The 22,951-nt window shown below is 45.0% G+C and overlaps 1 protein-coding gene across 3 annotated transcripts in view; it reads left to right on the top strand.

Moving 5' to 3' along the window:
* Positions 1-20,242, top strand: part of Ctps1 (CTP synthase 1) — a 40,874-nt gene extending 20,632 nt beyond the window's left edge. For all 3 annotated transcript variants that reach the window (XM_063236214.1, XM_003461621.5, XM_004999757.4), the window contains 12 exons: positions 2,773-2,924; positions 9,137-9,269; positions 10,835-10,923; positions 11,973-12,067; positions 12,750-12,812; positions 14,431-14,474; positions 15,331-15,427; positions 16,709-16,764; positions 16,848-16,944; positions 17,396-17,540; positions 18,083-18,171; positions 19,241-20,242. In XM_063236214.1, coding sequence (XP_063092284.1) covers positions 2,773-2,924; positions 9,137-9,269; positions 10,835-10,923; positions 11,973-12,067; positions 12,750-12,812; positions 14,431-14,474; positions 15,331-15,427; positions 16,709-16,764; positions 16,848-16,944; positions 17,396-17,540; positions 18,083-18,167 — 1,056 coding nt within the window. In that variant the 3' untranslated portion in view covers positions 18,168-18,171; positions 19,241-20,242. The remainder of the gene's footprint in view (positions 1-2,772; positions 2,925-9,136; positions 9,270-10,834; positions 10,924-11,972; positions 12,068-12,749; positions 12,813-14,430; positions 14,475-15,330; positions 15,428-16,708; positions 16,765-16,847; positions 16,945-17,395; positions 17,541-18,082; positions 18,172-19,240) is intronic.
* The last annotated feature ends 2,709 nt before the right edge of the window (positions 20,243-22,951 follow it).

Raw genomic sequence — 22,951 nt, 5'->3', positions numbered from 1 at the left:
ATCTGTCAGGATCAGGGTTTCCCTGTCCCTGCTGGCCTGGAAGTTGCTTCCTCATTTGCACCCTTGGGGTTCACCTGAGATGTACTTTCTGGAAATCTTTACCTGCCATGCCTTAACCCTCAGGGCCAATACCTTCCACCTCCAGGCAGCCCCTGTGCTTCCCACATGCCTGCCTGAGCACACTCATGTGTCCGTATTGCTTTTCTTACACACTGTAGGCTTCCAGAGAGCCAGCTACCTCATTCAACTTTATGTTTCTGGTGCCTGGGATCTGGGTGTTGTAGTCCTTTAAGTCTTTTTTTACTATGCTTAATGGAGGGGATCTGCAGTTCAGGAGATCCAAACTTTGGAACCTTTGCCATGACTAAGTGTGGTAGTATCTGTCATTAGATGAGATTGTGGCATTGGTCAGCATTAGTTAGCTTTCCATCACTACTAGAAAACACCTGGGGCAGCTAACTTGGTAAAGAGAAGAGGTTTATTCAGCTCACAGTTTTGGAGGCACACTCCAGATCCCACAGTGCAGGCTCTGGGAAGGTCCTGTAGCTGATGGTGAATCGTGGGGGGAATAAGGTCAAGTCTTGAGCTAGCCGCAGAGGAGGAGCCAGGTTTCCTCCTTCATTTTGGCGGGGAAGTACTGGGGATCAAACTCATGACCTTGCCCTTGCCAGGCAGGCACTTGTGCTGCTAAGCTACACCTCACCCACTAGGTTTGCTCCTTTTGTAGCAATCCTCTCTCTGGAAATCTAAGTCGCAGGAGAACTGTCTTAATTCTGTCTGAGGGCAGGACCTCCGGTGGCATGAAGACCTCCTACAAGACCCAGCCTCTAACAGATTCCGCAGTACCTCCCAATAGCGAAGCTTCCCTGGTCCTAGGCTTCGGTCACATGTGCCCTGGGGCACACCAACGACATCCAAACTATGGCAGTCAGGTTTGGCTGGTGGAAACTAGAAGGGAAGTTGAGGTCAAGGAATTTAAAGACAAGGTTATGGAGAATTTGTTTTACAACTTGATGGTGTGAAGATCAGGAGGCCAAGAAGGACTGCTCTCCAGGAGAGGGGATAAGGAAAACAGGGCTAAAATAAAAAGTAGCCCTCTTAAGATTCTGAGGGACACTAAAGGGACTAAAATCATTGGCCTGACATTGTGAGTAGACCAGGAGGAAAGCCCTTGACCTAGGAGGTCTTTGGGGTTGGTGGCCTGCTCTCCTTGAAGCGGGGGGCATGGAGGGAGGGTCCGTGGGTACAGTCATGCCAGCACGCAGGGCAGAGTGATTTCCGTGTTCTCATCAGCCCTTCATCGTGCCTAATTATAAATTTAGATATTTCTGTTCTTGTGTGTTTTATAGCAGAACTGATTTTCATTACAATTATTCACTGTTGAAAATGTGACATGCATTTCCATATTTAAATTTCAGGTCTTTCGCCTGTTTTTAAAATTGAATTGTTCATCTTACTGAGTTCTAAGAGTTCTTTATATAGTCTGAATACAAATCACATATATATGATGTACAATATTTTCCCAGCCTTTTCATTTTCTTAGTAGTGTTTTTTGGAGCACAAAAGTTTTTAAAATTTCAGTTTATCCTCCCCCCCCCCCCTGTTATGCTTTTATGTCACATCTAACAACTCTTTACTTAATCAAGGTGAAGACTTTCTTCTCTTTTTTTCCCAACAGTTTTATGTCTTATCTGACTGCTTTAAGTTAATTTTTGTGTATGGGTAAGGATTAGGTTCGTCTTTTCGGACATGCAGTTGTCCCAAACTCATTTGCTAAAAGGACCACCTTTCATAATGTCCTATAGTGTTCTTTATAAAGGTACCTTTTAGCTTTACTTGTCTTTGTAAAGTTTAAGTTTACTTCTTGTTATCCCTAAGTTTATTATTATAGTGACATTTTAAAAAATTGAATTTCTTGTATAGATGTGGCCACAACAGGACATTCTGGCAACTTTTGTCTTCTGATCTTAGCCTAAAACCTTACTAGAATTCTTTTAAATCTCACTGTTTACCTGTAAGTTTTCTTGACTTTTATGGATGAGTAAAAATGCTGTATAGGTTTAGTGGCAGTTGTTTCTTTTTAGTTTGTATTTTCTTTCTTGCCTAGTTGCAGTAGCTGATTTCTCCACATCACTTAATAGAGACAGGTAGCCATTCTTCCCTAGTTCTGGACTTTAAATAACAAACACTAATATTAAATATTAAACCACATGATGTATTATGAATTGGTCTGGATTTTTATCAAGTCTGTGTCCACAGAGCTGACTTTATATTTCTCTTATTTTTCCCTGTGGTGAGCTCCAATTTTAAATTCCCTGAAAAGTGGTTTTCAAAGTTGGCTGCATGTTGGACCCACTCGAGGGGCTTTAAGCTGTACTGAGGCCTGCCTGCAGCCCCTAGAGATTCTGATTTAGGCGCCCTCGGTGATTGGGTTTTTATGAACTCTCCTGATGATTTCATCATGCAGTGAGCTGAGTTTGAGAACCACTGTGCTGAGCAAAGCCACTCAGGGATCGCTAGGACAGGTCTTCCTTGAACATGTTGTTGTTGTATTTTGTTTTTAGGGACTTTTACACTCATTTTCACAATAGGCTAGTCACTAGTTTTCTATTTTGGCCTTGAGTCAATTTTGGTGATTTATCTTTTTCTACAAAATTGCCCTTTCTTTCATTTTCAAATTGAAAATTTTTCTCCAAGGTCATACAGTATGAGGCTGTTAAGCTTCATTTTTTTTTTTTAATTTTATTCAGTCATTTGCTTTTTTTCAAACAGGTGATCTGTGTCCATGATGTCTCCACTATCTATCGAGTCCCCTTGTTGTTAGAAGAGCAAGGGGTTGTAGATTATTTTCTTCGAAGACTTGACCTTCCTGTTGAGAGGCAGCCACGAAAAATGCTGATGAAGTGGAAGGAGATGGCAGACAGGTTTGCCTACCATAAGGAGCTGGGAATGCCAGCCTTTTCTCTTTCTCTGTCTCTCTGTGTCTCTGACTGTTTCTGTCTTCTCTCTCTCTCTCTCTCTCTCTCTCTCTCTCTCTCTCTCTCTCTCTCTCTCTCTGTTGTTGTTTTTGTGTTTTTGAGACAGGGTCTCACAATATAGTTCAGGCTGTCCTTAAACTTACTATGTAGCCCAGGATGGCCTCAAAAGCACACAGCAATCCTTTTGCTTCAGCTTCCCAAGTGCTGGGATTACAGATGTACCCCACCATGCCTACTCTAAAAAGCACCTATTATAAAGCTTATAGCTCAACCTCAGTATCTGTGAAACACTGGTTCCAGGATCCTCCTGAGATATCAAAATCCATAGGCACTCATAAAATGGTGCCTTATATAAAAATGGTGCAGGACATGCATTTCTATATGACTTATAATGTTAAATCATCGCTAGATAACTTATAATACCTACTCACAATATTTGCTTATTATATCTATTTATCTTGTTTAAATGGTACACAAGCAGTTATAACCTATATTTTTAAGAAATATTGATAAGAAAAATTATCTGAATGTGTTTAGTATAGACACAGTATTTTAAATATTTTTTTTATCCGTGTTTGAATCTATGAATGGAGTGCTCATAGATACAAAGAGCTGCCTGTAATTTGATAACAGTTGAGCACATAAATGAGAGGAAAATGAATGAGCTGTGCCCTAGAGCTGTCTGTGTGGATTAAACACATAGGATGCGGGGGCTCTTGGGGGCCCATCTTGAACCTGGTTCAGCTCTCTCTGAGAAGCATCCTTGTCTCACTCTGTTCACGGGGTCCCAGCTGCCAGGTGACCCATCTTTTCTAGCCATAGCTTCCTGTGCTAGCCGATCAGACTGAGGTGGATGCCAGGCCCACGCTGTGCTGGATTTTCTTTCCCAGGAATTTGGACTTAGGGCTGAGAGACAGCAGCAGCCAGAGTGAACGAGGCAGGGACAGTCACACACAAAGTTGGGCATATGGAGGGCAGCCCCTGGGAGTAGCTCAGTGTAAGAATCCTATCTGCAGGTGTAGGAGAATGAAGTAAGCAACTAGAGGAAAGGGATGAGAGGAGGGACAGAGATGAAGTCTTGTCTGGATTCCTGATAGTTTTAAAGGTGAAATCCAGACCTGACGTGGTCCTCCGGCCCGGGGTCCATGTTGTCCTGGTCTCCTTCTGATGTAGAGGTGGTATAGTTTAGTTAGCTTGAGAAGCACAGGAAGTGTTGGCTAAGGTGGAGGGTTGTATTCCTACTCTATGGGTGGTGAGAAGCCTGCTCAGGAAGAGCAAGTCATGAACTTTGGCAGCAGCCAGAAACTGGTGGAGTTGGAATTTGCAGAGGGACCAGGTAAGTGTGAGATCAGGGTCCATCTATGCCCCCTGCCTCCCTAATGCTCAGGCCTGCCAATGGGCATGGGGATGCTGCATTTCTGAGCATCCTAGCCTTGGACTGGCAGAAATTACTACCTCGGGCCCAGGAATCCCCAAGCTTCTTCAGAAGACTGCAGATGTGTCACCTCCTCTGGGAAGCTGCTGCTCCTAGCCTGGCGTCTGCAGATGACCTATGAGCAGATGCCCGTGCCCAGCTTTGTAGACAGGCTTGCAGGGTGGCTCAGGAGCCCTTGAGTCTCCCAGTGCTAGTGACCTTGACCTCTGATTACTGTGTAACTGGGACTCTGAGGCCTTGCACAACTGTGGGAAGGGGAGTTTGCTGCAATCTGCATTTTCTCACCAGCATCATCCGTACCTGAAGAGTGAGGCTAGTGAATGTGCCAGTGCTGAGCCCCAACCAGGCAGGATTAATCATTTCCTCCTCCACACTGCTGCTGCTTCATCCTGTGCCTGAGTCATTTCCTTATCCCCTGCACCTACCTCTGCCCAGCACAAAGCAGGTGTGGAGAACATGTACTGCGGGAACGCCATTGAATTATGCACTGCTGGATGTTGTGCCTGTTCAGTCCCTGTAACAACACCTTAAGCAGAATGAGTGTAGTCTCCTTTTATGTGTGAAGATGCAGGATGGTACAGTGGAAGCGTATAGGCCCTACAGATGCTTGGGAGGCTTGGGCTTGAATTCTGCCTTTGATCCTCACAACTCAGAAAGTTATTCCTCCTCTTTGAGTCTCAATGTCTTTGTTTGTGCAGTGGGAGTAATAATAATATCAACTCTCTGACCAGGTAATTAGGAGAAGTGAGTTAGTTCACCTAAAATTTTTATCTCTGGCTAACTCAATAAAAGGCAGGATCTGTACAGTTTAATTGTCTCTACTCTGGTATTCCCCACAGTACGTGGCACATGGTAGGCATTTAATAAAATAGCTCACCTTAATGTTATCGTGGGCCGTCCAACCTTGGTTGAGCTCCCAACTGACTGTAGCCACATGAGTGAGTCCAAGAGATACCAGCAGAAGGATCATTGTGTTGAGTCCTGCCAAACTGCCACAGGTAGAATCATGGACTAATAAATGGTTCTTAACTTAAGCCCTGAGTTTTGAGATTAGTGTTACACGGCAAAAGTTAATAAACAATGAACTGTTAGAAGGGCTGGAGCGCTGCTGGCCTTTAGGAGCAGCTGGAACCAGGACTTTCTTCCTCTGTCTTCTGCATTTGCTTTTCCCTACACATTAGCTTCCTTTTCTTTCACAGCACATGAAATGTCTTCATTGTGTAGAAAACCTAGCTGGGTTTTATGCCTTGGAACTTAATTAAGCTAATGGGAAAAAGTGACTCCTTTCTCTGTACCCCAGGTCTAAAAATCCTCATAAGAGCCCTGTCATAGTTAAAATTTAAGGGAGGAAAGGTTTATTCAGCTCACAGTTTGCAGAGTTTTCAATCTCTGGTTGGCTGGCTCAGGCAGGTTGGCATGGCAAAGGGGCATTGCAGAAGATATGCAGTTCATGGTGGCCAGAAGACAGCAAAATATAAAACAAGCCTTTTACTGTACCTTATATTGTATGCAGGCTACTGGGATTAGGATGGCACCAAGCCAATTAGTGGACTGATTTAATAATCAGCCAGACTTAATTCTAGCACCTTTAAGTTTAGCGTTGTGCCCTGAATCAGTCACACACTCTAGATTCAGCCACCTCTGAAAAGGCCTGACCTATAATGAGGCTTTGGGGGGATATCTAGACACAAGTCATAACAGTCCAATTAGCCTACCTTGATTCAAACACTCCCCTTGGACCAATCAGCTAGTGATGCAGTGGGGAGAGCAGAATTGCAAGACGCATCCTAGGTGACACATCCTGGCAAAACTGTGTACAGGTGCTGCTCAAAAGTTTAACAGGTGTTAACTGACGGTCCTCATAGCACAGTCTGTCAAAGTTATTATTATCTGTGCTTTAGAGTAGGACACTTGAAAGCTGAGGCACAGAGAGCTGAAGGGACTTGACCATGATCACACAACTGAAAAGAGGTACAGATAGGATTCATGCCCAGGCTGCCTGATTGCAGAACCCCCGCTTAATGATAACAGCTCTGTACCTTTCATAGTGAGGTTCTGGGGGGAATCCAATAGATGGAGGCCCTTTGTGGAAGAAAATGGAATACTGATACTATTAAGCAAAACATCAAGTTTGAGGGTATAGGCAACAATTTGGAAGGCAATCAGATATTCTATGATGCCTGTTATTGTTTGACTATTATCTTCTTTGGAAGTCCTGTAAGCTCTCCAATGTGGGTTTTATTGGTCTTCTGTACTGTTTTGTTCAATTCTTTTATACCAGCTGATAAAGGCAACTCTTTTTAGGATAACAAGAGGCATAATGGTAACCATTGTTGATCACCTTGTAATCTTTATTTATTTTTTTTCATTATATACTATGTCCATCCTCCTGTTCTAACTGACTCTGTTTTGCTTTGTCACATTGAACTCAATGTCTTGTCTTGTTTTGTTTTTTGTTTTTTTGGCTTTTTTAAAAATCTTTTTTCTTTTCCTCTTCAAAGAAAAAGTTATAAGAACTGTGGGAGTAGTGGAAACCAAAATGTGTGATTGTTAGCATAAAAAAGAGAGGAAGGAAAGTGATCTAAAGGATATAACTGCAAGTATATTTAAATGTGTAGGGTAGAGGACCAAATTGCTGAGTTTTTCTTGGATCATTGAACAGAACTGACTATAATGTCCACTTTGTATGCTTTAATTTTGTAATCTGGACAACTGTTTCTAAGATGACAATATGTGATCTATTAACTGGTGAATTCTTACAGTATATTTTTTCTCTTGAAATTCTGTATTACTTCTAGCCTTTTACTGTTTTGCTTCGTTTAGTTTTGTTTTTCTCTTTCAATTAAAAAAAAAAAAAAAAGAAAGAAAATGAAATACTGACCCAGAAGTGGGGAACCTCTGGGAGCCCATAATCCCACCCCCTTCAAATGTCTGTTACTAGGCAGAGGCAGTGGAAGGGTCTGGGTGAGCTCTGATATTGAATCTGAAAACAATGCGTGGGTATTGCAAAAAGTAATACCCAGTTACATTCAGTTCAGTGGAAGGAATTTCTTCAAAGGAGTAGGTGAATAGATTGGGTTACACAGCAAGCAGTGTGCTGAGCTGGGATTTATGCTTAGACCTGAAGAAATGCTCAGGCTTTGCGTTAGCCAGAGGGCCCCATCTTCACCTCTCAAAATATGCAAGAGACTTGCTGTTTTCCTGCTGACGGGGCCTGTGCGATTGCATGTAGTTGTCTTAGGGTTGTGCCTGTTTCTTTGGCTGGTGCGTAGATTCCCTGTGTTGGGGAGGAATCATGTGCTCCCTGAATGTCCAACTTAGTGCTGTCCAGGCTGGGTTTATGGAATGCAGGGTGGGGATTCCCTGTGGCCTCTTGATCCCTCCCCACCAACCTGGGTCAGGCAGGAAGGGACCACTGTGGATGTCCTTTGGGTAGACACTGTGGCGTTTGCTTGGCTGGAAGTGAGCCTAAGAGGAATTTGTTAGGCATGTTTGGATTCTGCTAGTTCATGGGCAGCCTTTCTCTTTTGGAGGAGTCAGGGATTCAGCCACACCATTTCACATTAGCAGTTGAGCTCTCGACTCATGTTAGAAAGGGTCTTTGTGGTAAGAGATGTCCAAATGCTTACAGCAGCATATGCTTTTAACATAGATGAAGAGTCCAAGCAGGGCTCAGTCAGTTCCCAGACAGAGTTTCGAGTACACATCCTGTCCCCTTGTCTCTTCCCTGCTAGACGGTCAGCACACAGGTACCTTGTGGCTGTGGGTTGTTGTGCATTCCCAACACCCTGGTCAGTGGCTGGCCTTGGCACAGCCTCCTGGGTAGCATGCCCGTTCTCTGAACTATTTTTGGGAACATGCCACTGCCTACACCAGAAAGTGCTCAGTGACAGGTATTGCTGCTGTCTGCTGCTAAACTTCTGATGTTTGCATGCCGCTTCCAAGACCTTCCATCCATGATCTCTCCATGTCTTGGTGCTGTGCGTCTGCCGTGCCGTGTGTGGTTGTGAGGTCACCGTGAGGATAAGCGAGCGCTCACTCCCTTGCTCTGTGATAGGAGTTGCTCTTCCGTCTTGATTCCTTTACATTGCTCTTAAATGCGTCCATTCCTGTTTTTGGAGACAGGGTCTCACTTTGTAGCTCATGCTAGCCTTGAACTTGCTAAATAGCCCAAGTTGGCCTCACACATGTGATCTTCCTGCCTCACCTCTCAATTGCTGGAATTACAGGGGTGTGCAGCCACTGCTGGCTTTGTGTCCATTTACATGTAACTGTCACGGTAGCCCAGTATTATAGTATATCCTTTTTTCATAAATCCTTATAAATATTTTGCTCTGTTAGTAACTACAGTGGACTTTCTTTTGTCTCAATGCACCATAACTTATTTGACCCTTCCCTTTATCTTGTAAATTACCTACTTACATCAAAAAATTTCCCCTTTGAGATAAAAAAAAATTTTTTTTTTGTCTTTTTCGTTTTTATCGGTACCAGGGATCGAACTCATGACCACACACTTGCAAGGAAGGTGCTTATGCCGCTGAGCTAAATCTCCAGCCCCCAAGATTAAAAATTTTAAAAAATAAATTTGTTTTGATGTATGTACATTCATATGTGATGTTCACTGCTGTTTCTACATTTTCACAATATTTTTTCTTCTCTTTTTGGTCTTCAGATTGTGAGTACATTTCAATTAATTGGCTGTTTCTTGATCTTCATTTGATAGATATGATCGATTGCTAGAGACCTGCTCTATTGCTCTTGTGGGCAAATACACCAAGTTCTCAGACTCATATGCCTCAGTCATTAAAGCACTAGAGCATTCTGCATTGGCCATCAACCACAAGTTGGAAATTAAGGTAAGGAGGGATAATGCAGGTACAACGACGGGGTTACTAGGGAAACAGTATGTATTCTTGCAGAGGTTGTTTGTTTGTCTGCTTTGTTTTTGGAGCTCTGTATTTTTTTTTTTTTTTTTTTTTTTAAGGAAAAGAAAGATTTAGCTCTTTTCTCTGACAACAGTGGAGTATTATCTAGAAAGAATGAGGGGGAGAAGTGGTCAGAGTAGAGGCAGAGAGAGACAGATGCCTGGATCTGAGGCTCACGTGACCACACGCAACTGCCCTGTGAAATGTGAGGGCCTGGTGGACTGACATGGTACCTGGCACTGCCCAGCTAACTGTCCTTGTCTGGACTGTGGCAGATAGAAGCTAAGCTGGCATAATGTCTGGATATGGCCCTGCCTGCCTCTGTCAGTGGCAGGAGTGTAGACAGACCGTCCTTTACTTCTCTGGGGATAAAACGAATATTGACCATAGAAACCCACTGGGTGGTGAAGAGTGTTGATGAGGACTTGGAACATACACATCTTGATGTGAGCTTTTGAAAACAGACCAGCGGTTTCATATAAAAGTAGATAGGACCAAAGAATTTCAGTCTCACATATTTACCTGCACAAACACATATATTCATACAAAAAGCATTTTTATACAAGTAGGAACATTATTCCTAGTAGCCCACATCTGGAAAAACCCAAATCCCATAACAGGTCAGTAGCTAGCTGTACTATGGGTTATTTATACAATGAAAACTACTCAGTGAGAAAAGTAACAAAATTCTGATACAACAACAGGAATGAACCTCAAAAACACTGTGCAAAAGAAGCCAACCATGAGACAAAACTAACCAGTGGTGACAGAAATTGAATCTAGGGTTCTCTGCAGCAGGGGGAGGGAGGAAACTTTTGTAACCATGGTACTTTCTGTATCTTGATTAGGGTGGTGGTTACTCCTTCAGGTTTGTGTTTGACCAAATTCATCGAAACGTGTCTAAAATGCTTGTATTTTACTGTCTGTAAATTACACATCAGTATTGTTTGGAAATCAAACAAAACAAAAACACAGAACTAGGGGAAAGATGGCCTGGGAAAGTGTCACTGAACACACCAGTAAATGTATCTCCTTCAGTGGCTTAGCTGGGCCAAGGTTCTCAATGATTGGAGTTTTGAGCAGATGAAGCCAGATTTGAAGTTAAACTGTTGTTTTGTTTTGATTTTTGGTACTAGGGTTAAAACTCATGACCTAGTGCTTGCCAGGCAGGCACTGTACCACTGAGTATTCTTTGTTTTTTTGAGATAGGATCTCGCTATGTAGTTTAGGCTGGCCTTGATCTCATGGCAATCTTCCTGCCTCGGCCTCCTGAGTGCTGGGATTACAGGGTGTGCCACTACACCTAGCTTTGGAGTTAAACAATTTTGAAGGAAATCTCTCATATTTTAAAATATGATATTTAAAATACTAAATTATTAAATTTAAATATTACTTTAAAACAAAAACAATTGGAAATATAACATTGAAAATAGTGCTTGAAGTCGTGGAAGTTCTTTGGGAATCACTAGCTGCCTCTTCTTTGCTCCGGTGCCCAGTACATAGATTCCACGGACCTGGAACTGAGCACCATGCAGGAGGACCCCGTGCGCTACCACGAGGCCTGGCAGAAGCTCTGCAGTGCCCAGTAAGTAGTGCTCTCCGGCCGTGGCCAGGGCTTTCGCTTACGTTAGTGAACCTGCTCCTACTACCCTTCCAGTGCAGATAGCAGTCATACTACTTGTTAAAACTATTGGTTAGTTATTGAAGAGACTACCTATTAGGTGATTTAAATTTCTCCAAAAATACTGTCTGCCATATAGTTGGGTCTAAAGGAAGCCAGTTCTAATTTTATTAATACTTTGTGCAACTACTCAATAGGATTATTTAAAGTTTGCATCCAGGACATTTGATAAGTAGCCATCTGTCACATCTCACATTTGTTGGGCAGCCTCTCCCTCCCTCCCATCATTCTTTCTTTGTTCGTTTTTCTTTTTCTTTCATAATGCAAAGGGTTAAACCCAGGGCTGTGCATGTACACTAGGCACTGTTGTTACCGAGCCACACTGCCCAGTCCTAGCAGACATTATTTTTAATAGTAAAAGCTTAGCAAGAACTCAGTTCACTAGAGCAGTTGAATGTTTTGGGCTGGAACCCTGCTGCTAAGATGCCTGGTCAGTGTGGCACTCCGCTGAGGAGAAAGGCCCCTTCAGACTCAGGAGCATTCTAAATGAAGAGGAAAGGCAGAGTAAATTGCACTTACGTTAATACCTATGAAAAATTACACCAGTGCAGTGGAGACGAGTGCAGCAGCAGCATTAGCATCCTTTTTCCACTCATACAAGCTTTTTTTTTGAGACAGGGTCCTACCGTGCAGTTCAGGCTGGCCTTGAGCTTCCTTGTAACCCAGGCTGGTCTCGGGCTTGCCTCGGCCTCCCAAGTGCTGGCACTACGGGCATGTGCCACCACTGGCTCATACAAGCATTTTCTTATGTGATGAAGTCCACAGTTTTGTTTGCAGTTTCTGAGTTTCAATGTACAACTCACTGATCCCTTTAAGTATCACAGACTTAGTCCTAGTAGCAAAACAGATGGGGTAACTTGGTGTCGTCAGAGTCTCACCAGTGGCTTGCTGGGTGCGACTGCAAGCTGGGCTGATGGACAGGGGCACCACCTATGCTTTGTTGTCCTGTGCAGTGGGGTGCTGGTGCCAGGAGGGTTTGGTGTTCGAGGAACTGAAGGAAAAATCCAGGCAATTTCCTGGGCTCGGAAACAGAGAAAACCTCTTTTGGGTAAGGAGTTATGCTATGTAATCTCTTCATTATGACTGGGAAAGGATATGGAAATATGCCAGGGTGGAATGGGGCTGTAAATAAGGCAGGGTTATTTTGAAACAGGACATATGTATGTATAGATAGCAGCACAAATAGATGCCTTTGTGGCTCTCTTTCATAGACATCGAATTTTTTTCCTCATGGAAGTTTCTAAGCTACATGTAGATGCTATGGGATTTTAAGGGTGGACTCTCCACTAGGAAGTTCTGTCTATATGCATGTGAGATATTTATGTCCTCCTCACTTGGTACACCAGCTGACTTTAATTGGGCAAAGGGATTTTGGATGCTTTCTGGTACGATAAACTTCAGTAATTTTTAACTTGTTTGGTTGTAAATGAGAACTTGGTGAGAGATGTGGTAAAGAAACTTGAATTGTAAAGTACCAAGTAGGATATTGCTTATTTCTCAAATTGTTAACTTTGCAGAACCTGGTGATCTTCATGTGCACTTAGATGCTTCTTTTATTAAAAACTGAATATAGATGAAGCATAGCAGCAAAGAGTGGTTGTTTGTGGCAGGAAATTAAGAATTGGTGACTATGACTCTGACCGTGCAAGACAGGATCCTAGGCAGTCGGGGAAAGATGTTGGAGCTGCAGTCTCAATGGAGCTTCATTTCCTTTTCCTTCTCCCTGCAAGGTGTGTGCTTAGGGATGCAGCTGGCAGTGGTTGAATTTTCAAGAAACGTGTTGGGATGGCAAGGTGAGTACATCCTGGGACTCGGATTCCTACATGACCTTTGCTGGAGGGAGGCTGGCCTCATTTTGTGGTGGGCGATTGGGAGCAGTGAAGAGGATGCCTGATGCCTGGTACAGGAGGGAGACTGTGCAGCCCTGGGCTCCATCCTCTATGTTCAGTTCCTGAGATTATCCTTCCTTTGACCATCAGGGTCACTATCCCATCTGTGCCCAGCAAGAGGACACCCCCAAACCATGTGGCTTTAATATTCTTGTCTCGTTACCCCTCAGTATACTGTGGGTGACTCAGCTGTGTGGTTTTCTGCTCCTTGTGGTGTATTTGCCCAGCAGGGACATTGAGATGGTAGCTCAGCATGGTGTCTTCAGTAGTGATGCCCAGGCTTTTCACACATGATGGCAGCTGACTTCCCAAACTGTAGGTCCACTGTGCAGGCACTCATCAAACTTGCCAGTATCCTGTTAGCCAAAGTGAATCACAAGGTAAAGCCCTCTGTGGGAGGGGACCGCAGGCGTGGATTCTGGAAATGTGGTTCACAGGGCCACCATTGAATAATCCGCTACAGCCGTTTGTTCCCTTAGCCCAGCTGACAGATACTAGATTTTCAGAAAGTCCTGTAAACACAGCACTCTAAGGGAATGGGAAGCAGTCCTGCCTAGCACTCAGTACAAGTGATTCTTTCATGGCCGGCTTGTGGTTAGGGCCAGGTTTCAGTCACCTTTCTTCTGAGAGACAGTGGCTCGGCTTGGTGGCAGCATGCCCCTGGTTCTGGCTTCTGTCCTGGCAGGGACTTGCTGGCCCTCCACCACCACCATATTGGCTTTCAGGATCCCCTGAATTTTTGGGGCACCTGACCCTACGCTCACGTAGGTTCCCAGTTGGGTGGGTGAGCTAACCCTGTAGACGAGTTCTGGGTCAGGTCCAGGAGGGGCATAGTATCTAACTGTTAACACAAACCAACACACACTACCAGGAAGTTGGTCCCTTTCCTTTCGTCTGTAGTGGTATTGCTTATGATTGGGCATTAAGTACAGTAAAGGACGGGAAGGTTATTTGTGTTGAAATTTTGTTAGAACAAAATTCTGTTTCGGTTTAACCATATGAACCTGCCATTTTTGTGCAACAAAAATCATGAGATTTCATAGTGTTTCAGTGTAACAGTATTAGCACAGTAACAGATTGCCATGGATAGAATGTAACTGCTTACTGGTTTAGTTTGAGCTTGGCAGTCAAGTAAGGCAACATGGTAGATGCTGAGGGTGAAAGAAAAGAAGATACAGTTCCACCGACCTCAGAGATGAGAGTCTGCAACAAGATGTGAGAAAATGAAGATAGTGTTATAAGAACTACCTGCCATAAAGACATTACCTAAGTAAAGATTTTAGGTTATACTATTGGTTTTGATTTCCCCATTTTTTACAGCTTGATTTCCCAGAAAGTTAAAAAATTAGATGGAAAAACTCACTCATATTCAAGTATTGGGTGGCTCTAGTTTTTGTTTTTCTTATTGATTTTTAAACTGAAGGAGATGATGGTGATTTAGTTTAGTGCTTAGCAATTAAACTATTAAGTAATTGGTTTTCTTTTTAGCTATTTTCATAACTCAAGTATTTTAACTTTTCAGATGCCAATTCTACAGAGTTTGACCCTAAGACCAGTCATCCCGTGGTGAGTCAAGTGCTTGGATCTCTCTGAGGCTTAGAAAGAGCTGGAAGGGGCTCAGGGTATGGTCGATCGTAGAAACAGGCAGTGAGAGTGTGTGACCCCTTCCCAGAGAACCCGAGGTCTTGTACTCACAGACTCAACAGATAGGAAGAAATTCACGCTGTGTAATTCCTCACTGGTCTTTCCAATTCACCACTGAGTCTTTAAGACAGGAATCAGCCCAGCCACCCTGAGGGGGTTCCTGATTAAAATAATTCTCCATGCCCACTCCCCTGCAGAGCACTTAGTAAATAACACTAATGGGAAGCACTGATATAGCGTGTGTTCCTCACAAGCCACTGCTGTCACCATGTTGTTAATGTGTGTTTTCCCCAGCAGCTGTCCTGGGGGATAGATGTGTGCCTAAAGAGCTGCCGGGCGTGATGCTGATTTGTCCCGCAGTGACCAATGCCTTTCGGGGTTGGCATACTTGGCAGCTCACCTGACAGCAGCGGTGTATGGCATCGTCAGCCTGCTCTGTTACTAAGGCTCATTGGGAAGGACGGTGTCTTTATTCATCTTGAACCTGCACCCTAGCGGTGACAGGCATGTTAAAAGGCATTTTTACCCTCAGCATTCAACAAATGTTGAGGACACTGATAAATGAGACAGAAAAGGTTCCTGATTTCTTGGCAATTGGACAGGATCAGTGTATGTTTGTTGACCTGCAATTGAACTTTGCTAATGTGAAGACCTCAGGAGGGCGAAGCTGGAGCGGTGGAGCCTGCTCATTCACAGCAGGCACCGTCTGATGCTGGGGTTTTTGCTTCTAAGGGAAGCAGCATTTGGTAGACTGTGTTTGTTTTCTGAACATTTCCAGGTCATCGAAATGCCAGAACATAATCCTGGGCAGATGGGCGGAACCATGAGGCTGGGCAAGCGGAGAACCCTGTTCCAGACCAAGAACTCCATCATGAGTAAGAGCTGCCGCAGGCTCGTCTGTCCAGGACCCTCGTCGTTGGGTGGTGCTGTGGCTCCCAAGGCCAAGCTGGCTTTTGTCTTGTCTTGCTTTGTTTTGTTCTTGCTTTTGAGGATCTTTTTTTCCCTACCTATTCACACTCTATTTGGGTACACCTTAATAGCTACAGCAGCAGGGAGGTCGCAGTGATACAGTCAGAGCCCTGGGCTGTAGATTCCTCCCAGGCCAGTGCAGTTACATCTGATCTGTGGCAATCCGTTACTGTTACACTGAAACAGTGTGAAATCTCACAATTTTTGTTGCACAAAAATGGCAAGTTCATATGGTTAAACCTAAACAGAATTTTGTTCTACGAATTACCCATAGATGCTACGGATTCAGGAAACTTAAGGTAAAAAAGTTTTTATTTAAATTCATTTTATTTCAAAGATAAAAAAATTTCAAAACACATCAATCAGGGCAACATTGGTACATGCATTTGCTATTTGAGGTCTCTTCTGGTTCCAGATGGATTTTAGGATTGTTTTCTATGAGATATGTTGTCGGAAGTTTGGGGCTGCATTGAATCTGTGTAACAGTTACGGCCATTGGTTTTTCTTACCCAAGAGCACGGGCTGTTTCTCGTTTTCTAATATCCTCGTCAATGTGGGAGAAAAACATTTAAGAAAACTTTTATTACAGGGTTTTTTTTTCCTTGCCCATTGGAAATATTCCAACTTTAAGTGGAGAAATGCCCTTGTGTCTGTGGGTTCTGTGGTGTCCTAGTTTGAGCACTGATTTTCATATCTGTCCAACGCTGAGATGTGTTGTGACTTTAAGCACCTGAAAGAAGGTGAGGCAGCCTCTTTCATCAGCTCCTGTTCACCCGCAGCCACCAGGCAGTGACAGCTTTGATGGCTGTGAGGTGACCTGCACACCCACAGGGGTCGTCTGAGCTGGCTTCTTCCCCACGTGTTCTCAGGGGTCGGGAGGTGCCAGTCTTTTGCCCAGGCTTGCTCCCAGCTGCAGAGTGAGAGCAGTCATGTGTGCCACAGAGGTAGGCAAAGCCTGTCTCCATTGATCTCCTCCGTAGTATGATCAGAAAGACCCAGACACCCAAGAATTAGTCTAGCTTGTGGGAAGCGCAGGTGCCCGTGGTTGGCAGAATGTAATAGCCTGGCTGTGTAGTCAGTAATGACAAGCAAACCGTTGGCAGCAGGATGCCGTTGTGAATGAAATCATTTGTGAAATCACAAGTGCAACACCCAGCCCGGTTTTGGTTTTGTTTTGTTTTTCCCAGGGAAACTCTATGGAGACTTAGACTACTTGGAAGAGAGGCACCGCCATAGATTTGAGGTGAGCACTTGAGTGTGGTCTTCTCTGACCCTGGACAGACAGTCGTGGAGAGCCCAGCATAATTGTTTTTCTTGCTTTAATAGGTGAATCCAGTCTTGAAAAAGTGCCTGGAGGAGCAAGGTCTGAAATTTGTCGGCCAAGATGTTGAAGGCGAGAGGATGGAGATTGTGGAGTTGGAAGGTGATTGCTTGGGTAGCAGTGTTTAATGGAGAACTTCACAAGGAAAATGTAATACTGTGCGTCTGGCTCCTGCCGGGATTAGGTGGGACAGCTCCTGGTGGGATTTGGAAGCAGCACTCCACCTGAGGGAAAGGGCGTCGGTGATGAGAGGTCTGGAGCTCTGAGAAACTGAGGCTGCTGCGTGGCCTCCCATGAGCAGCTCTTACCTCGGCTCCTCCTGCAGGATAAAAGGCAGGACCTGGTGCCAAGTGAGTCACATGACTCCGAGGGCACAGCAGTGTGAGTGAAAGGGTGCCAGGGCACTCATATTTCGGGATTACCATTATTTAGATTCAAATGATGGTGTTACTTTCAAATAATTTTAGTGCTTACTTAACAAAATTGTTTCCTCCTCTTTTATAAACATTGCATATGCAATATACACAGTAGATTCTTTGAATTTCTCTTGCAGATCATCCTTTCTTTGTTGGGGTTCAGTACCACCCTGAGTTCCTGTCCAGGCCTATCAAGCCCTCCCCACCCTACCTGGGCCTCCTCCTGGCCTCAGTGGGGCAGCTTCCGCATTACCTCCAGAAAGGCTGCAGGCTCTCGCCCAGGTGGGGACATTGCTTTAGGAGCCAGCTCCTTGTCTTCTCTAGTGCTGTGGGGTCACTGACTCATTCCAGTGAGGTGTCACACTGCTATTAGCAAAGAGCCACAGGTGCCCGGGTTGGGTGGGGTGTCGCATGCTCCTCACATTTTACGCAAGCTCCCCCCAGGTTTTCTTTGACTGCTCCCCTTCTCTGCTGCATCTGGGTTCTAGTGATACTGAGCAGAGGCCCCTGTGGTCAGTGTAAAGACAACTGTTTTGCACAGGAAGTGAGCCCACACTGGAAGATTTCTGCCCACTGCCACTTTGATCTGAACCAGTTACTCAGAGTTGGTGGGCAGCATATGAAGACGGGAGTATAAATCAGTGTATGTCTCATGGAACTAGTAGAAAGAAATTCCTCTGCAGCCTCATGCTAAATACAGTATGTAGTAAAGAGTTGAATTTCTGCTGTGTGGACACACGTCACTGTGGTAGTGGTGTCTGCAAAAACTGAGAAGTGAGGTTTTGGTGGTGGGAGGTGACGAATCAGCCTTCTGAATTTTACAGGGACACCTACAGTGACAGAAGTGGGAGCAGCTCTCCTGACTCTGAAATCACTGAACTGAAGTTTCCATCAGTAAATCACAATTGATCTGGTAATGTCAATTGACCCATACCGCCCCGTACTGGGAATTGAATCTAGGACCTCATGCAAGCTAGGCAAGCAGGCTACCTCTGAGCTACCTCCCCAGCCCAGTGACAGATTTAAGCTTTGTAGTTTTTTTAGGTGGTGATATACATGAGAGTTAAAAGCATGTAAAAGCATTGTAAAAGTTTTGTGCTAAAGTTTTATTTGCCAGAGAAAGGAAGTAGTGAGATTGGTTGTGGGCGGGTTGCACTTGGTGGGATGGTGGTGGGGGACACCAGTCACTTTGCGGTGTCTTGTGGCCTCTTGCTGCATGCAGTACCAGTCTGGTGACTAGGTGGGCTGGGTGCTGAGGCCCTGTTTCATGAAGCTGTGAACTTGGAGAGACAGGCATGACAGTATGTCCGGTCATTCCGCAGTACCTCGCATCTTCATCAGGAAGCGCTTTAGAAAGATACTGTTGGCAGATAGTGCGGTATTGATTGCTGTTTATTTGAAAAACCCTGCAAAAGCTGAGCATTTATTAAACAGATTTTGAATGTTTGTGTTTGTAGTGACAAGGTTTATAAGTATCAAGTGCAGTAATTATGGCCACTTGTTAAATGTAAATGTCAGAAGTGCACCCTGTAATCCCAGCACTTGGGGGGCTGAGGCAGGAGAGTTGCTATGGTTCAGGGCAAGCCTGAACTGCATAGTGAGACTCTGTTTCAAAAAGAAAAGAAAAAGCCAGAAGTACAGATTGTGCCTGTGAAAGCATCGGAGGGTGAAGAGTCAGAAATCTGGCATCTGAAACGAGACCGGGGGTCTGAGCTTGCAGGCCCTGACCTGCTTGGTGCTGAAATCAGGTGCTTGTCTCAGGGCAGGGCAGGGCAGGGCAGGGGCGGTTGTGAGGTCTTGAATGTGCAGTCCTATAGGAGTTACAATTTTAACTGTAGTCATTCATTGTGGGCTGCTAGGGCTGTTACCTCCTGAGGAACAGGCATTGTTCTCCGTGACAAGTGACTTGAAAATTCTAACTTTTCTACTTTACAGGCATAAAAGCAATATGTAATTGCTTTCTTTTCTTATTTTTTAAACAGGGATGATTCAAGAGAAACTTTGATGGAGTTTACAGCTATGACTTTACACTTGGCGTTTGACACTTTTATTTTGTTGGTACATTTTAGACATACATAATGATCACATTCATCTTAGGGAACTTGTACCTATATAGAATATATCTTTATTCTTTTTTCCCCAATTCCCTCCCCTCCCTTGACACTGCTTTTAAATTATGTTTTTATTAAGATTATTTTATTATGGGGAAAAGGCATTTGGAAAACTGTCAACTTGCATGTCCCATCATGTAGACTGGCTCCTGTGACAGGGCGCACTGCCTGTTGAGTGTACGGCTCTTTTCTAGTTCATCAGTTTCTGAGATGAGAAACTGGACATCAGGTCAGGAACTAATGGCCAGGGCTGGTGGAAGGCCCATCAACCTTGCTTTTCCAACTACCTCGCATCATCATGGATTCGAGTGTATTTTGCCCGTTGCGTTCCTGTGGGTGCCTGGGCCGTCACAGTGTGCCGCGTGGACTCTCCAAAGCCAGAAGGTCCTTGCAGCTCGCACCTCTGACGTCTGGTGCTGGTAACCTGTGTGTGTAGCTTGCCTCTAAGAGTTGTGAAACCAGAGCTGAAACCTTAGTGCTGCTCCAGGTTGACGAGGACTCTTGGTGCCAACGATGGCTGGTCATCATCCAAGGGGACAGTTTAATTTCATACATAGCCATGAGAAGCCTGTGTCTCTGAAGTGCGGTTTTAAAACCCTGTGCTGCTTCCTGTTTCTGGGGCTGGGGACACTCCTTGCATCAAGGGGTCACTTAAACACCTTTGGGGAAACTGTCCCTAAAACCCTCTCATCTACAGACAGCTTTGACTTGAGGGTACTTCTTCTTCCAGAATGGTGTTACTATAGGTGAGATGCAATACGAAGAGCTATTTTCTTACTGTGATGAAATAAATGGCACAGCCGTGTGCTCACTTTATTCTGGCTGAGCTCGATGTACTCTCTTAACTTAAGAAATAAACAGTGCAGAACATGAGACGTGCTTCGTTTTTCATTCTTGTTGTCACTGGCCAGGTGGGAAAGTGGGAGCACAATGCCAGGGACACCAGGCATTCCTCTAGGGCAGCGCTTCCAGGTAGCTGAGTTGAGTGTTTGGAACTAAAAGAGGTACCTTTCTCCTTAATAGGAGCTGGAATTCTCCAACAGGGCTCTCCGTCTTGGCTTGAGGTGTTGAGGAAGATGAAAAGCAGGGTGGACACAGAGCTGTGTGACCAGGAGCAGGGGAGGGAGGAAGTGCCGTGCCCTGCATGTACTGGCCACTGGACGTGGGCACCTCACAGACAGCTGGGAGTGGCTGACCGTGGACTGTCTCAGCCAGCAGAACTGCTTTCTCTCCACTTAACCTCCAGAGCACAGGCCCAACAGCTCAAGGTCTCCATGTCAAAGTTAAGGTGGTGGCAGTAGCACCCAGCCACCCTCTGGTCACATCTGCATTCTGTTGAGGCTCAGGCCTCAGGCCCAGCTGCTTACCAGTGGTAAAGCCTTCACCTGCTGAAATTTGAGATATAAGGTGGGAGAGGAAGGTGTTTCTTTCCCCCCAGTTGACCCAGCTTGTACCTCAGACCCAGAGAAGAATATTTCTGAGGATTGAGAACATCTAGCATAGTGCCTGTGGGAAGTGTCCAGAAACTGACTGCTGTTCTTTATTTTTGTTCTTTGAGAGAGGGTCTCACTGTGCAGTTTAGACTGGCCATGAACGTACCATGTAACCCAGGCTGGCCTTGCATTCATGGCTATCCTGCTTCGGACCAGTAGTGGTTGCTTCTGCCTCACAGATGCTCGGATTACCAGGCATGCGCCACTACGCTCAGCAAGTAATGGTTTTTCAAGTGTTTTTTGTGATGCTGACAATGAACTAAGGGCTTTGTGAATGCAACACAAATGTTCTTATCACTAAACTACACCCTCAGCCCAAGTTATTTTTGTTTTGGGGGGGTTGGACCCAGGGCCTTTGCACTGAGCTACATCTGCAACCCTTTTAAAATATTTTACTTTGAGACAAGCCCTCACTAAATGGCTCAAATTTGCAAATTGGCCTCCCCAGAGTGCATGGATTATTTGTGTGCACCACTGCTCAGCTAGAATAATGCATTCTTTATTCATGTAGCTTTCAAGCAGCTTGGTTACCCTGCAGCAGAATTTTAGTAATGTACATGCATCTATGATCACATTTGGCCCCTGTAACCAGTGTGAATGGTCAAGGCTGAAGCTGAATCCTGTCTGATAATGGGAAAACCAGGTCTCGGAGCAGTAGTGGTTGCTTCAGATGCCCCCTGCCTGACAAATGGGGTAAAGGCTTGGCTTCAGAGCTTTCTCTTGTGTCTACTCTGTAGGATGTAGCCAAGGACCTCCAGACCAAGGAAGTGTGGTGATCAGCTCCAGCTGTGTGAAATGCTGTTTGACAAGGTCCATAATTTTCTGATAGTTCAGACCCTAAATTTAGGAGTATCCTGATTGTTCACCAGCAAATACTAGTTATCTACCACATACCAACTCTATGTAGGTTCCAAACATAGACTAAGGTCTCTGTCCCCTGAAATGTACATTTTAGTGGAGGAAAAACCAAGATGATAGCACTATAGAGAAAGAATGGAAGCAGAAGAAGATAAAGGAAGCCAGGAGGGGGGATGATTTAAAAAGGGTGAATGGGAAGGTTGAGCACAGACTTGTAGAGAAGGAGTGGGAGTCGTGCACCTACTGGGGAAGAGGATTCCAGTCAAGAGCAGCTAGTGCAAAATCTCCAGTTGGTGTGGCTGGTACAAGGACAGTGGGAGAAGCTGAGGTCACAGGGACCTTTGCTCCAGGTGAAGTGGGCATGACAGAGTGGGCCTCTGGTTTTAGATTTAATGGGAATGGCTAGAGCGGAAATCCTTGCAATGGGCCACAAAGTACCTGAGAATGGGAGTGATACTCTGTGCCACAGCCAACATAGATGCAGGGCACTGCCTGATGAAGATGGATGAAATGCCCCTGCCCACCACCACATAGAGCACAGTAAAGAGGCAGCTGGACTGTCCTGGGCACTTTGTCTTTTAAGACAGCTGAGCCAGAGACTGACTGCTTCTGTCTTCCATTCCTCTGTGGCAGGAGCCCCAGTTAGGCTCTCCCTCCTAGGCAGAGATGACCCAAGCAAGGGGTCATCACCCAGAGGATCTGGCTGGCTGACCAGGTATCCTAGGCATAACCATTTGCATTTCAGAAGCATGTAGTTGATTAGGAAGCTTTGACAATTACAAGTTCTAGCAAGTCAGGGTGGGGCCTCCATGTGTCCCGTTTACCCCATAACCACAACTATCAAATATGCTTTGCTGACTGTGAGGGGTCTTCTCAATATGACAGACTTCTTTCTGACCATCTAGCAGATGGGAGCCAGAGACTCGAGCTTGGGCAAAAGAAGCATTGAGTGGGGATGGTCGTTCCACTGTAGGGTAACTGGCAAGTTCGTTCTGAAAGTGAGGTGCATTGGGGATGTGCCCAGCGTGGTTCTCAGCTCTGCAGACTGGGCTGCTCAGGGTGAAGCCACATACATGGCAGCTGTGTGTACAGTAAAGGAGAGGAGAAGGTTGGAGCTCCTGCTTGTCTCTGTGAGGTCCAGGTGTGTTTTATTGCTTAGGCTTAGTCCACTGGGAGTCCCCACCTTGCCAAGCGGAGCAGCACTGTGCTGCCTGCCACCTGCTGCGGGGTC

Source organism: Cavia porcellus, unplaced genomic scaffold (assembly GCF_034190915.1).
Source record: "Cavia porcellus strain 051 isolate PalLab524CR breed Dunkin Hartley unplaced genomic scaffold, mCavPor4.1 scaffold_25, whole genome shotgun sequence".
In the NCBI taxonomy this organism is placed as follows: domain Eukaryota; kingdom Metazoa; phylum Chordata; class Mammalia; order Rodentia; family Caviidae; genus Cavia; species Cavia porcellus.
This window is presented reverse-complemented; position numbering and strand designations above follow the sequence as displayed.